A 16,777-nucleotide genomic window follows, 5' to 3' on the forward strand; every position below is an offset into this window, starting at 1 on the left:
GCGCTCTGTTACATTGAAATGGGTAAAGTGGTATAGAAGCTGGACTCCAACTCTTTTTTAACTATAACAATCCATTTTGATTTTAAGACCAGTTAAATCACACCAGAATAATCTAAAAACAATCACAACTTCAAAGGTTTCCCTTTTTGTGTTTGTCCAAAGACGTGGGAATGCAATATTAACATTTAATTCAACATGCAAGAAAGCCATGAAAAAGACTTAATCTGCAGATAAAGCAGGGGCGTAAAGTGCTTTAGGCTCCGTGACTCTGAGAAAACTTGAAATAAGAGAAGAGAGCACTGTGGGGCTCACCTCCTCTGTGCCGTTATCTACAAATGCCGAGCAGTTTTCTGCGGATGAAGCCCATGCAAACATATTCAAACCTTGAACTGGACATGTGTCACATATTGGCACGACGGGTTTAAAAGCACAATAGTCACCTGTGAGTATTTTGCATGTTTGGACCACAAAGAGTCATTTTCCACCACATCAAACAATATTCCATGAAAACACCAGGATGGAAACACAACAGTCGTCGTAGAAAAATGGTGAGGGACGCTGTAACTGAGTCTATTTTTATTTCTTTATATTCTCATAAGATCTCACTGAGAGAAGGAGGAAGGGAAAGGTTATGAAGATGGACGGAAGGAGGAGGCTCAGACCAAGCGAAAGCTTTTTACGAGTGTAAATAATTAAAAACTACAGTCAGCCAAAAGATGTCATCTCGGCTCCTTTACACATTAGGTGGAAATATATAATCAAATGGCCAACTCTTTGTATCGGTGCCTGGCAGGACAGCACGTCTGAACAGTGACGAAGTAAATGAGAACGTCCACCGCGTGAGAGGAGAACGCGCTGAAGCGCTCGGCGCTCCTCTCCCACTCCGTCCCGGAGACGGTTACAAACCCAAGCATTAGCTGCAAAACACAATTACTGTTGTGTGGAGAGAAACAGATCTGTGTACAAACAGAAGCCACTGCCGCTTGGAGCCGAGCCACCAGCTATTGTGTCCTGCTGCACGGCACGGCTCAGCTGTGTGTGTGTGCGCGCGCGTGTGTGTGTGTGTGTGTGTGTAAGTGATGGGATGTGTGGGTGCCTGGTGCTTCGGCACTTCGTTGTCACCACTGCAGGGAAACACTGCAGCCACGTCGTCACCACTTCAACTTGGCAACAGTCAGTTTGAGTGAGTAGTAATTATACACTTCTATCAAGCTCGATTCTGTGGTCCAGGGCTGCGTCTCGGTGTCAGTCGGCCGGTGACCCGACAGCCAAGATCTCACATCTCACTGGGACAGAGTTTCCAAAAATAACATTAAACTTTTTGAAAAAAGTTGCAGAGCTTCACTCTCTCAATTATTTTTTTTGTTGTGTGCTTGTAAAAGAGTCTCGTGTCTTTGTGCATGTCTCACTTCAGTTTCCATGAGCTCAGTTTTACTCGATGACTAAAACGACGAATGGCGAGACCACAAATTGGTACGATCAGGAATACTCGATTGTCTCACATAACTGCTGCGTGACTGTTTAATCGGGGTTGTCAACACACATTTTAGTTCAGCGGCCACATACATCTCCACTCGGCCCGACGGGTAAAACAGTGACAAAATAACCTTTAAATTTAAACTTGGAAGTTTTTTGTTTTCTTTTGGTTGTGGCACAGAAATTTTATTTTTTTAATTAACATTGCCTTTATGTTGCGATTTTCATTCAAGTTTAAATTCGAAGGTTGTCAAGGCACTATTTTACCACTCAAGATGAAATTGGACTGTATGTATTTGACGCTCCTGCTGTATGATTCTCCCCTAAAACTGCACCGTAGCTTGAGAGATAACTGGAAACCAAACAGGAAGTACAACGATGACCCGGGACAGATATGGTAGTTCACAATAGAATTATCATCTTATTATTAGAATATAAATGAAGCAAGTATGTGTTGACGCATGCACACGCTGCAGCAATTAGTTTCATTAGTTCTATTAAACCTTTAACAACATTTGTGTGTTTCTTTAAGAACTGAATTTCACCTTTTCAAACGTGTATTTCTGAAGATCATGACAGTGCATCTTTAAAAACACATTCAATGTCACTTGATGGAAAATAGCTGTAGTGCGCCTGATGGCTGCCGCGCCGGTACGTTTCCTCGCTTCCAGTGGAAAAACTCAAAAGATAAAGTGCTTCTACATTTGCAGGAGATCAAACACATGATGCAAAACCTTGTTTACGGAGGAGACCGGGTAGCTGCTGCAAACTCTTAACTTTGTTTAAACTCAACACTGTTTCACTTTGATCCGTCGCTTAGAGTTTCTGCTCTGAATGTGCGATTACTGACAAAAAAAAAGTCATACTTTGTGGTAAAAACTGCCTGAATAGGAGGCTTAAAAAAGTACTATTGCTACACTAGTACAAAGAAAAAAATTATTAAAAGAAAAAAAAAAAAGGCTCAACAGAAGTGTCACCTCTCTGCTGAAAAAGCTGCATCTGATAGTGGCACAGCAATGATGCTGGGAGGTCAATATTCAATTAAATGTAAGAGGCCTGGAGCACATTAATAAACAGAGAGCTAATCTGGCAGCGAGCGCGCGGCTGTGGAGGTAATGTCCTCCAAGGATTCTGGCAGGCGTCATCTAAAGTGGTTTAACGCACGCGCTCTCACTCGCAGGCGCACACACCTCCACACCCAGCTTCTCTACAGAGTTTAAAGACTTAGAGCTACTTCCTGGGGTGAGTTACTGTAAATGATTCCTGGCACTATTGGAACCTACTATCAGCGAAAAGTCCAATGAGAATACGTGATAGCAGATTCAGTTCATGAAGGTATTGAGGGATGAAATGATGACATTTCAGTGTAAAACAACACACGGTATGACAGTGAATCAGGAGAATAAATTCAATAAGAATTAAAGTAATTTTGTATTTCTTTGTCTCAGAACAAATTTCTAAAATAAGCTTAAGAAATTTAAGAGAAAGTAAATGGAATCTATGGGAGATAGAAATCTTTCAAATAATTGAAGTTGCTACTAAATGCTTTTGGGGGGTTGAGAGTGACAGTAAATAGATTGAGGTTCACACAGTAGCAGTAAAAGCTACAGAAGAGATAAAGACATTAGGTATCACTTATGAAGAACTATAGCAGTGATTGTTCATGTCTGATATCGTGCGACAATATGTCAAAGTTAATTTGGGAGGACAAGACCAACGTGATCATCAGACTGTGTCTACTGTCAAAGAGGCTCACCAACCCTGAGCAATGGAAGTCAGAATTTAGTGTAAACAACATACCAGCACCAATCAATCTTGCCATAGCTCAACTATTTGAGGCTGCTCTTGGTATGAAGATGTGGGGAATGTTTTATCAGAATATGTTGATACCGACTGAGTACCATTTTAACTCAGCACACCAGCTTCTGAGGGCTGCTTCCATCAAGATAACTCGCATCACGAAGCTCAAACTGCCTCCTCAGACATCAGATCTTAATCCAACAGAGCAGCTTCGGGATGTGGTGGAACGGCAGATTTGAATCACGTACGTGCAGCGGGCAAATCTGCCGCAACTATGTGATGTTATCGTGTTAATATGGAGAAAAATCTCGGGAGGAATGTTCCCAGCACCTTCTCGAGTTCTGGGCTGTGAAAATGAAGGAAGGAGGCTGGACTTGTGGATGGTCAGTCTATTTATAACACACTGAAAGGTAAACAGGTAATCTGACAAATTTGATATAAAACGAAGCAGCTCCCCTGACCCTCCGCCCCATGCACATTGAACAGGTTGTGGGCTCACAGGTTGCCAGGTCAGTGTAAACAATACCATTAAAGATACAAAGCATGTTGGTAATACTTACGGATGGGCTTTCATCTCTATGTAATTCTTGGGAATGAAGCCGTCTTTTCCATTTAGCTCTGCCTTGTACCAGTTCTGATCGCACTCTTCATTTAATACCTAATGTTGCGGGGGTGGGGGGGGTGGGGAGGGGGAGAAAAGGAGAAAGGTGTTACTCAGGTTTGTGTCACATACAGTATAACGTTAATAACATTGAGCAAACTTGTAAAATCAGGTTTGTGGCAGTTTGTTTAACAAGTTTCATTTCCTGTGACCTCAGTGCGTGGACGTCAAGAGGACAGCTCAGTAAACATCAGCCACGCTCGAGAGACTAAATTCCCCGTAAGCCAAAGAGTAAGAGACAAAATGTTTGACAAATATCGCTGCCATGCAGGTCCATCCATGTGTGCAAAGTCAATAATAGCATGTGTCTTTACTTGTGTGTGCAAATGAAAGAGGTGAATCATGTGTACAAAATTACAAAAGTTACTGGAAGCAAGCGGCTCATTGAATTTTGGAGGAAAATCTCACCGAGGCGGGGAACGCTGTGCACGATATCCATCAGTAGAGTTTTATTGCGACAGAACTTGTCCTTTTTGGTCTTTTCTGAGGGCGTACAAATTTCTCAGGAAAAGTACGTAAATCTCGTGCAGCATGATAATGTCTGTCCAACTTACAGCCGAGCGACGGCCAGCGGGGTAAAGATCCCAGAGAAAGACCAGGAAGTGATTCACGTGTCAAATGTCTAAGCGGTGGATTGATTCCTTGAGTAGACTGAAGTGAAGCGGTGACCTCTTCTAGTCCCACTTCTGAGCTCTTCCCATGAACATAAAGTCAATCACTGCCAATGACAAAACGTTCTTTCGCCACCTCCAATCAAAATTGACATTACAAGATATGCATAAAAACAGAGTTTTGGCAAATGCACGCATTACTTTGATATATGAGTGGACTTTCCTGACACATAATTTTGATGATTTCTTTCCCCAAAAGCTCAAGAAATACTAGGGCTGGGCAATTCATTCTATAAATTCAAGTGTGACAGAAACTATGGAAACCCACAGGGAATGGTAGAACGGAATGCGAAAAATGTCATAAAACTGTGGGGGTTAAAAAAAAAACCTTGAATTTGAATTTGCTAAATAAAAATCGTTTTTAGCTACAAATTTGATAAATCGATTAAATCGATTTTTTGCACAGCCCTAAGAAATACCCTCCCAAATCATCAAAATTACAGTTTTCTTGACTTCCCCTCCCTCTTCCTCTCCAATCACATTTATATTTGAGCCCCAGCCCACCCCAGGACAGCTGCACGATCGATCCATGTGCTGTGTGAATGACCTGGGACTCTTCGCCCCAGTGAGCCTGCAGAATGCCAGCTGTCCCTCGTCTTCCCCCAGCTGCTAACCCGGCACAAGACCGGCATTACTGAGTGAGGGAGTGGCCTTTGGCCCAAAAAACAAAAGTGGGCTGTAATCAGGAGTGGAGAGGTTGCCGTGTTTATATATGCACGTGTGAGAGTGGATTTAGTGGAGAAAACAGTAACACACAGATGAGGGGGGGGGTGGGCTGGTTTAGCGTGAGTACTCTGGTAAAAGTGGTGCCGTCTGAGCCAAGGCTCAAACAAAAGGGGCCCCAGCCTCTGGGCTTTGTGTTGACACACCAAACGGACCTTTAAGAACAAGAGCCTACAAAAGCAGAGCGATCCAGTGCTGTGTGGCTTTACAGCCGGCCCGCTGCCATCCGACAGCGCTCTGTGAAAGCGCCGACGCTGTCAGCCCAGGGGCGACTTGCTTGTGAGGGATGACAAGACGAGTCGAGACCGAAGTAGTTCGTGAGGCCGTGCTTAGTGGCGGCACGGCTTTGGCATGCTGGCACGCAAAGATCTGCCGTTTGTCACCACTAATGTGTGTAATAAACAGTTTGGAAATACTAAAAACGTGAACCGGAAAAAACACACAAGAACATATATTTCTTGAGGAAAAAAAAAAAAGGGGGTGAAAGTACTCATCCAATTCACATTTTTACAAATTTACAGCCATAAAATCCAAAATAGTCTCAGGTGGTCTGAATATAAATCTAAGAGGGTTAAGGATTAAGATTAAAAATGTATTAAACTCTATAGCGAGTCATCATGTTCCACATTTCCATGATAAGTTCAAACTCATGAATGAAAGATCACCACCAAAGTCAGTAGAAGTTTTGCTGGTACTTTGAGTATTTGGAGCAAATGTCCTAAAAGCCAAGAAGACAAAAAGATCATGAGATTAGTGCTGCAGCAAAAGCCGGGCAGAATCACTAAAACCAGCAATGTTTGAAATCATAGTCTTCTGGCTGTAGATAGAATGTGTTTCAGATGTGGAAGCATCTGTGTTTGCATAGTAATTGCTCTGCAGACAGTTGGGAAAATAAGCCCAAATCAGGTGACTCATCATTGTTTCATTTACTACAGCAGCATTCATGTTCGTACTTCCTGTGTTACACTTGCACACATCGTGGAGTGGAAAAGCGGACCGTTACTGTGACGTGTAGTGTTAACACTCGCTTGGCTAATTTTAGTTTTTAATTTGAATTCGAACCTAGTTCCCCCCACGCACGCATGCACGCACGCGCGCATGCACGCACGCACGCACGCACGCAGACTGTCTCTATATATTAAATACGCTTAATCAGCCTAAGTGCTACTCGAAAGGCGAGACGGGAAATGCCAACATGCCGCACATAGATGTTCCAAATAGTAGCTGTGATTATTGGCTGAAATGAATGCTCGGCTATCGAATGTCCGAACTGTACGTCCGGTCAATGATACATCTTGGAGATTCTGTGAACTCCGGAGGAACCCCCGTTTGACTCCATGTAATGTACATTTATGTCAGATAGAGCGTTTGATTTCATGAAGTCCTGCATGTGTTGTCGCATCAACAACAGCTGACTCACAGGAGAGCTCGTTTTCAGACACGAGAACAGCGCCCGGGGCGGACAGTCATGAGCAACATGTGATGGAGCCAGTGACTGATTTGCTTGATCTATGTATACTGGAAGTGAAGCCGTTGCACGGAATCAGGCTCAGCAGAATGCGTTTGCCCCGGGGCGGCTGTTTGAGAGAAAGGGAGAGGGTGGCAATGTAAAGTTAGTTTCTAAGAATGCTGCAACAAAATTCTTTCTTTATTCAAAGACAAGCTTAAAAGCAAAAAACTCTGTAGGAGTGGAAAATGTGTTTGTGCACACTGCTGTAGTCGGAAGAGTTGCCATGCAGTGAGAAAGACAGTGATTCATCCACACGGCCCCGGCTCGAGCCCACTTGTTGGCAAGGATCCACTCTGCTGAAGCACCCCTTCAACCTCCCCCCAAACTCCACCGCATACGCTGCACTCTGACCTCCCACAAGGGTAAACGACAAGAAAATAGCTGAACACGATCAATTATCGGTATGCAGACTGACTACAATTGCTTTAGTTTTGCTGTTACAATAATATGAGTTTGAGAATCTTCAGAAGCATGTTCACTAAGCACTAAGGCCTCGTTTACACAACAGTTTGAGTGAAAATTCATTGTTTTTGTGTTTTTTTTGGTCCAGAAAAGTTTAAAGATTACACTGCAATGGCAGAAATGCTGAAAACGATGTGGTTAGCATGCCAGGCCATGAGCTGGTGCTGTTGATTGTTTTTCTCAACGGAACCGCACACACGCATGCACACGAGAGAAAAACATGCAACAACATGAACAATGAGAGAACACCGACATTGGCATGGATAGACGACCATGTTGGATTGCTAGTCCAAGTGAATCGACTATAAAACTACCAAGTGTGAGGAAAATATGGCCTGGGAGTCATGACACTCTAGTGGCCGCCATTGTTATTATCCATCTACTTATACATGTGCAGAAGAACCGTTTACTACGGCCATGCAGTCGCAGCGTTTTCAAAAAGTTGCGCTTCCCCTTTTCCACAGAGACTGAGCATTTTCAAAACCTTCCACCTTGAGAGCCATTTCCACAACATTGCATTCTCAGTGGCACCGTTGTTGTGTAGACGGGATACCCTAAACACAATGAAGGTTTTCTGTTTTCACTTGAAAATGTTGTGGCGTAAATAAGGCCCTAGTTGACTATGTCGTTACTAAATTTTGCGTTTGAGAAATTTTAGAAGCATGTTTTTGTGTCAAACTGGGTAAAAGTCTTTAAAGAGCCAGATTAAAGTTTCAATTTGTGCCTAATCATTGACAGATAAATCACACGTTACTATATTCTCTCGCTGTGAAACAGAAAACGTTGGCTGTCCATCAGTCCGAGAGTACAACATGCTATAAGGTCTTGTGAACTGAAGTAACCCTTCAATAATTATCTGGCCTATGACTAAGGTTAATAATAGAGCGCGGAGGGTGCTGTAATGTGCCGTCTGCTCAAGCTCATACTGCAGAAATTGCTAAGATGCTTATCTGAATTTTCCAGCAGATTCAAAATGAGCCTTTGTTTGTCCCGAGTGTATCCAAACACACTGATATACTTTATAACGGTTTTATAATTACTTTAAGTACTGTGAACACCGATTACATTGTTAGTGCATTTAACTATATGAATTTCAATTTGAAACTCATTTCTTTGAACAAGAAATGATGGACAATTTTTATAATATGGGAAGATGTTCTATTTGGTCATAGTGGGGGATGTACACAGATGGAAAAGAGAAGATAAAAAAACAAGAATGGTTCTGCTCAGTTGGTAGACTTGGCTTATAATCCAGTATTATTGTTAGTAGTGTCAGAATGTCTTTGGGTATCACAAGGGTGTGAGTGGTGGAATGCAGTGTAGAAAGTAAGGTAATTTACCATTCAAGTGAATGAAATAACACTGGCAAGCACCTTTTTAGGTCACAAATCAACTTAACTTCGTTGATTTATCTCCTGGTTTCTAATAAGACCAAAGTTCCTCTCAGTTGTTTATTTATTATGTATTTGTTCATGACACATGCTTGTCTCCACTTAGTCCCACAGATCAGCCCTCCAGCCTTAAAGCCAGCAGATCCGGCAGAATAGAAGCGCGCACAAAAAAACTGTAAAATGCACACTGGAAACGGTTTCTATTCAAATGCTTAAGGGCCTTTCTAGTGACTGTAGAACAGAAAAAATGGCAGCCCACGAGGAAAAGCAGAAATAAAATATTTGCCGGGTAAGCAGTTTTCTTTTTTTTCTTTTTTCTTCAAACCATACAGAGGAGACAACCGCAGCATTTAGTCTGACTGAGCTCTGTCTCCGAGTCCGGAGCTGAGCCAGCATTGTGCTGGTGCATTTCTGTGGATGATGCACACCCCCACCTCCATGTGAAGATGGTTTTTTTTGGTGTACTTAATCTGATTGAGCCACAATAGTTGTAGGAGTTTCTATTTGAGAGGCTAAAGTCCAGGCCCGGGGATTATCTCCTCCACAGCTGCCACTGCAGTCTCTCTCCTCCTCCTCCTCCTCCTGCCTATCTTACACTCAATCATCACCCTCTAAAATAATACATTACACTTCCTCCCACAGAGCTGTGTGTGACACTAAACACGAATAACTGTCACATCATGCCTGTGATAAACCACGAAATTATAAAATACAGTAAGAAAATCCATGTGAGGAACACGGTGTCTGGGTTTCTTGTTATGCCATCTCCGCAAAAGACATATAGAATCTGATGCTAAGGAAATTATGATCAATAAGGTTCATACAGATATTTCCATCAGTTAAGCACATTTAACCAACTTCTTAACCCGCGGCCTGATACGCGATGTTGATAGAAAGTGAGATGGCCAAACAGCGGCAGTGAAAAAAACCCACCCAGAAATAACACACGCACGTCTGCACGGTCCACGTAGGATTGCAATAAATCAGAGGCACGGATTACCCCGGAGTGTGAGTTAATCTGAGCATGCTGCACGTCAGCCAGATAGCTAGACGGACCAACTAAAGCGTCACCAGAACCTCGCAGGCCAAAGCCTTTTGGATCTGATCAGCAGTTTTATTGGACCTGATCGAGGCCCGTCTGCCGTCTCTTTGCACACCAGACGGCAACCTTGACACGCTTCAAACATTTGCAGTGTTATCCAATTAAACCTGCAGAAATCTATCAGGTACAACATGTTTTAATATGCAAAGACAAAGTCAGTGAACCTTAACACCAGAAGAGTTTAAACAGCAAATCACAGCTATCTGGAGACTTTTTTTCTTTCTTAGTATGCTGTATATGACTGAAATGAAACAGACACTGCACATTTGAACAGTGTGGAGTGTCTGTTCCATGGGTATCTCAGGACCAGATGAATAAGTGTCTCTTTGTAACAGGAAGAGACTCCCATTTGTCAGGCATCAAAACATTTGCCCTCACATAATGTGCATAAAGTAATAAAAAAAATAAGGATTTTAATGGTTGCAGTCATTCCATGATTATTGCCGGACGTCTTTGGGCCAGTAAAGAAGATCTGATGACTTCAGATTAGGTAGATTATCCACTCTCAATAAGCTCTGGCAATTAATATCAATCAGTGAAAATAGGAAAATAAGAGGTGTGACTGCACAAATACCGAGAGACATAGGGATAACCGTAAAGACAGATTTGCATTTAGCTCTCCAAATAAATAGTTTTTAATTATACAGAATAAGCTGTATCACTTCATGATTAATGTTAAAAAAGGTAAATGAGCCGATTATACTGATCGGTAGCAGACAAATCGGAACTACTGCAATGTGTCTTGCTTTAAACCACGAATAGGAGAATTTCTAGTGATGTGCACACCTACATTCAGCTTCAAGCATTGATTCTATGCTGAAATAGTAACAGGCTGTCAGTGAGTGTGTGTGTGTGTTCAACGATGCCAAGTCCTGCAGAAAATGAAACTTCAGTCCTGGTATTCTGAGAAGCTGGCAGCGGTACGACTTCCATATGTGGTGGCATTAGAGCTTACCAAGGGGACAAACTGATTTATCCCCTCAGCAGCACAATATCTAGGACAGGCAGTAGATTCTTCAGGGTGAAGTCTTCAAAAAGCACAGGTGACACGAGTTTAAATAAGCTGAATGTGTTCACACCAAGACAGAAGACTGCGCGGTTGGATAAAGCGAGATGAATTTGAAATCCCAGTGGATTTGGGGGTGCAGTTAGGGGAGAATAAAGCCTGGTCAAAAATTAGTTTGGCCCCCTTTTGCGCTCAGCAGGGAAGCGGCTGAATTAGACGGGGCCGGGCCGTAGCCAGGAGCGCCATAGCAGCCGCCCCCAAAGCAGAAAGAGACAAGAAGAGATTACTGGATTCTAGGAAACTGGGCTCGTAACGGTGCTGTAATTAAAATAATGCTAGAGGCCATTACCACATGGGGAGGGTCCCTAATGGGGCAGAAAGTGTGGCTTCAAAACACATGTAACACCCCCAAACCAGAGGATCAGCTTAATGCCGGACACCCAGCCAAACGGCTCCCTACCGAGGCCTGCATGGCCGCAGCTCCAACACCGCAAGTCATTCTTTAACTGCAGAGTCAAGTTACAGCAACACCACTGTCTGTGCCTCTTGAAATACTCTGAATGTATTCCATTGAGGTCTCATTTGAATATCCGTACGTCAAACTCCATGTGCTCGATCATTACAGCCATTCGTCCATACGTTTAGAGGTGCCAGATGACAGGCTGTAATAGCACTCATCTGAACAACCACAGAATAGGGACGACGTTTTACTTCCAAAGAAATCAAAGACATTCACCAATAGAATTTCTAGTTCACCATCCTTGTGTTTTGAATTGAGGATGCAAATGTCAGTGATGGAGAAAAACCAAGAAGTTATCCAAGGCTCGTTAACGCAACACTTTTCTTCAATATTGGCTGTTTATTCAGTACCTGAAAGTGCTTTCACTGTCAAATGTTTTCAAATAGACCTTGTCTGTGTCTGAACAGGGAAAACACAAGCTTTTTTAAATGGAGAGCACTTGCCTGTGCACACCACAGGTCAATAGTTTTTCTGCTTATGTAAAAGCAGATAGACAACAATAACACTGGTGGATTCCTGAGTGTTGTTTGTGCTGTTTACTCTTGAGTTATACAGGTCAATAGAGTTTATATTAACTACTACTTCTTACAGTGTTACAGTCTCTGCACATTTTGTTGCATCACAAAACCCCCCAAAACAAAACACATTGGTACGAGCAGCATTAAATCATCAAATTGATACAGAATTGTATAGAACTTAAGGGTAGAAACAATGCAGTTTTCAGTGGATCGTTCTCACAAACGGCAACATTCATGCCAACTGGTGTTTAAAGCTGTAGGTGTGATAGAGAGGGATTGTTTGAGGCCTAAGCCTCGGTCCAGTGTTCCATTTTTTTCTGTCAATGTGGAAGAAACATCTGGAGAAGAGGGGGCGGGCGAGCCCCTCTTACATCACAATGTTGTTTATCACAGCTTGAGCTCTCAGTGCTGTTTATTTTGCCGTTTATTTTATCCTCTAATGACTAAAGCTTAAAAAAGCGACAAAATCTGTTATGCAGTAAACAGATGTGACAGCTCAGGCAACTGTATGTGTTTATGATCATCTGTTGCCTTTATGAAACACCTCATTGGGTTGTTGCCGCCAAGGTGAGCTTCATTTACTGCTGTTGAACCTTCACATGTCTGGAACCCTGACCTGAAGTCTTAATATTCAGACGGAGGATGAGCGCTCAGGATTTTCAGAGACATTATGGAACACAGATCGCTACGGTGGTTTCAATTGTGTATTTATTAGATCAGATAAGATGAGACAGCTCTATTAATCCTCAGTGGAGAAGCTTATCTCCCATGAATGACAAAAGCTGACACTACACTCACTGCACACAAAAAAACAAACACCTTACAAATTAATGGTCTTCAAAAAAATATAAAATAAAACCGCCTTTTACTTAACGCTTCAAGTGAAAACACAATTTTTGTGTTTTCGTTTCAGAAAAATATCGCTTTTATACGGCAATGTTTTGAAAACGATGTTAGTTTAAATGGAAACGGCAGAAATGCTGTACACCAGGCCACGAGTGGGTGCCGTTTGTTTTTGTAATAAACCCACACACACCTGCGCAGAGAACAATACACTACAAATAATAACAATGGCGGGTACACGGACATGCATACGGACAAACGACCAAGTAGGATCGTTATTACAGTGACTCAAATATAAAACTGCCAAGTCCCAGGAGTAAATGGACTGGAAGTCATGACACTCTGGAGTTATTGTAGCGCTAATCACACATGTACAGAAGAACTATTTACTACGGCCGTGTTGCGCATGCACAGTACCAGCATTTTTGAAAGGTTGTGTTTTTCGATGGCTTCGAGCAACGTTGTCATTGTTGTTGAAAATGTTGTCGTGTAAAACAAGGCCCAGGTCTAGTGAACCCAAACCTGAGAAATGTCATCAAATAAAGGTACCACCGCTAAGACATGATGGTATTCAACAATGGTTACGTTATCTTTACTAACATATTTTAATATGATACAGACAGACTTGACACCAAATATTAAGTTTGGTGTAGAATAAACTTTAAAATTTGATCTTACATTTCTAAAAAGTATTGGTAAATAAATCTGAAAGCAGTGACGTCTGAAATCCATCTTTCCCTTAACACGTGTGGGATAACCCTGCAAACCAGCATGTCTCATTCTCTGTCTTAATTCTATTTCTGTAGCATCACAGCGAGACGTCAGGCTTCGTAGAAACAATACAGCGTCTTTACTGTTTTCAGTGGTTTCCTGATGTGGTATTGTGTGGATGGAATACTTCTTGTAAACAGATACGGTTTCATCTTTTTGTGGACTGTGTCTAAACCATAAGGGTTTTTTGTGGGTACCTTTTCAGCATTTTAAGACTGCGTCAGTCCGCAGTTTCTTATTTTCAGCATTTCTAAGCGAAAGGCTGTGATGGACAGGTAACTTGTCCGTTGTGTATCCTGCCTTCACCAATAGTCAATTTATATTGGCTCCAGCACTCTGCGACTCCGATAACGACAAAGGGGTATAAAAGATGAACGGCAAGTTACAAAAAACACAAAGGTGACAGAAGACACAAGTCGATGAAATAAATTTTGACATACAGGGAGAACTGAAGTTCAGAAGAGGGGAGGAGGATTATGACTGTAGGTTTAAATACAACTGTCAGAGACTTCATAGCACCTCAGTAGGGAGTGATGCAGGGATGAGCAAGGGAAACCTAATTACAGCTCTCTGACTCAACACTCGGGAGGGGGTGCATAGCAAAGGCGCAAAAACAGAGCAAAAACAATGTGGAAGAGAGAGAGAGAGAATGAGAGGGAAAGACCACTTTGAAGAATCACGCTCCTTGTGATCAGCTTAGGAAAACTCCTCAAGGGCAAATTACATAAAATGAGGGCATTTCTTTTTCAGAGCAGGCGAGCTATGTTCTATTCTGCAGGAGCACAGACTTCCATCTGCGTTAGCTCGCCTGGATTTTTTTCTGATATGCAAAATGTAATCCACACAGGGGAAACGTTCTCTTTCAATATGTTTAATTAAAGAACCTGACGCAAGACCCAACCTTCTTGTTGCATTTCACTTCTTATGCCTCTAAGAAATTAGAAAGCAACAAGAAAAGAAAAACAGTCAACTGCAGCACAAAACTCGTGAAACCATTAGTTGTGCTTTTAAACGGTTTGTGAAAGATGACACAAAGATGACAAAGAGACGGTGACATCAACCGGGACATTTATGATCAGGACCGCCGAGTCATCCCAACACCTGTTTTAAATGGCTGGTTTAATGCGACACACGCTTCGCTGCGCTAGATTACTGAATCACACCGTGTCTGTGGTGCTTGTAGCCTCGGGCCATGTGCTGTTCACTCGTCACCTTTCAATGATTATTTAGAGTTACAAGGAGGCACCCAAATAAAGCTTTGAAAGGACAGTGGAGGTGTTGTATCTGTATCAAGGATGATTCTGTCGACGCAAAAGCAACGTGGAAACAGAAACAGAATTGCTCACTTTGAAGGGAAATATCATCATCATCACAAATAGCAGGCGTTCAATCAAGTTCTCAAATCTTGACCTAGTTTCAAATGTTCTTAAACACTTGTGAGTCAAGTGACCATATTTGGTAACTTCTGTATTTCTCTGGTAAATTAAAGAGAGATGTAAAAGAGATCTCGATCTCAATGGTTTTTTTTACTTTCTTGGTTAAATAAAGGATAACGAAAAGGAATTGCTGTGGCAATGACTGAGATATGGATTAGTGTTTGTATTTTCTTTTTTAATAATAGCATCGTGTTTCTGTAATCCCCATAAGTGTAGTCTAAATGATGTATTCATCTTGAAATATGCCTATCCTTGAACTAATACTGTGGAAAATCTATTTTAAACATACACATGGACTACAATAATTCCAATTTCATGAACTTCAGTTATAAAACAAATCAAAACAAAACACTGTACTGTTGGACAGCAGTTCTCAGTAACGTACAGGCAGTCTTTAAATGGAACTATACACACTTTAGACAAATTGTTAACTAGAAATTCTGAATTTGGGTGAGATTATATTTTCTATATGCCTTAAAACACCTTCAATTAAGTAGTTACATATGTGTTAGAAAGCGCCCTAGAAAGGGTTAACGGTTCATTTTTATTGTGCAACAAGGCTTCCTGCTGATAAATTGCACGCCAACTCACAAGTCCTCTGACGCGCTTCTTTAGTAAGCGATTGAAAAACATGACAAATAGACAGAATTGAAGAGAAAATTGCGTCCACAAGCACATAACCAATAACAACAAGTGATGTTTAAGACTTTATAGGACAAATGATCATATTTAGTAACTTTCTTCATCAAATATACACATTGTACTAGCTGCATTTTGTAGCATGTTGCTTTACAAAGATACATCATTGCTTCTACTTATTCATTGAGAGCTGATATATACACTATTGCGTCGACGGTTTGCACAGGGCAGTGTGTAGCGTCTACACAGTGTCTTCACTCCTGGAAGTCATGCATCAAGGATGTATGTGCTACAAAGTAGTTCACCACCATAACACTAGGGGCGTAGAAGAATTGGTTGCGAAACCACATGAAACTCATTGGTAACGTTTACTTTCTGGTCATAATGAGCAATTTGGCACAAATATTGGCAGTGACGCTGCAAATTTTTATCTTCCGGTGCACGCCAGAAAGACTGTAGTGGCGATCAACGAGCTAGCTTCCTATGTGGCGTCTTCCATATTATCGGAGGAGTGCACAGCGCTGTGGACGGCGCAGCAACCGGAAGTTTTTGCGCCGCTTCACTCCTGAAGTTAACTTCACTTCTCCAATAAAGTGCACATTTACTTTATGATCATCGGGATCACGCGGAGATTCTTAACATGCCCCATGACGTAGTAGAGCGAAACTAATCACCGAGTGGTCTGCATATTTGAAAGTGTGGACAACGATTTACAGAAAAACATTAAGAAAGGTTTCCGATTTTGAACATTTTAAAGTAAAAATTGTAATAAAAAAAAAAAAATCCAAATTTTTTGTTGAAAACATAGTAATCCATTGCGTTTCCTGAGAAGGGTTCATTTCAAAAGCTGTCATCCATGACACAAAAAATGAAGCAGAATCTAAATGAAATGTAGTGCCTCTATCAGTACCGCGGTGAACGGCTGGATCGGGGACCGATTGTGGCTTCAGCTTTATGTTGACTGTACAAACACAACGCTTTGTTAAACACTTCGACACCACCTCTGGACATCGGTCCTTTACACAATGTATTGCTCCGACGAGCTTTGAGCCAGAAGAGAGCAGACTTCAATGTGACAGGCGTGAGTGTGGGACAAACACATGTCAGGTCTGAGACCTGATGCTGTATGTTGACTTTGAGCAGATGCCACGTAAATATATATAGGGAGGGAGGAAAAAAAAAAAAAAAAAAAAAACACCAGGAAAATGTAGCAGGGCAGGAAAAAGGTTCACGCAAACACACTTTCCT

At 41.8% G+C, this 16,777-nt stretch overlaps 1 protein-coding gene across 1 annotated transcript in view; it reads right to left on the bottom strand.

Annotated features, from left to right (window-relative positions):
• Positions 1 to 16,777, bottom strand: part of grb2b (growth factor receptor-bound protein 2b) — a 35,091-nt gene that overhangs the window by 3,885 nt on the left and 14,429 nt on the right. Inside the window, exon 3 of the mRNA XM_080487589.1 lies at positions 3,837 to 3,934. Within this exon, the coding sequence (XP_080343715.1) occupies positions 3,837 to 3,934 (98 nt within the window). The remainder of the gene's footprint in view (positions 1 to 3,836; positions 3,935 to 16,777) is intronic.

The sequence above is a fragment of the Lipophrys pholis genome (assembly GCF_963383615.2).
Source record: "Lipophrys pholis genome assembly, chromosome: 19".
Classification (NCBI taxonomy): domain Eukaryota; kingdom Metazoa; phylum Chordata; class Actinopteri; order Blenniiformes; family Blenniidae; genus Lipophrys; species Lipophrys pholis.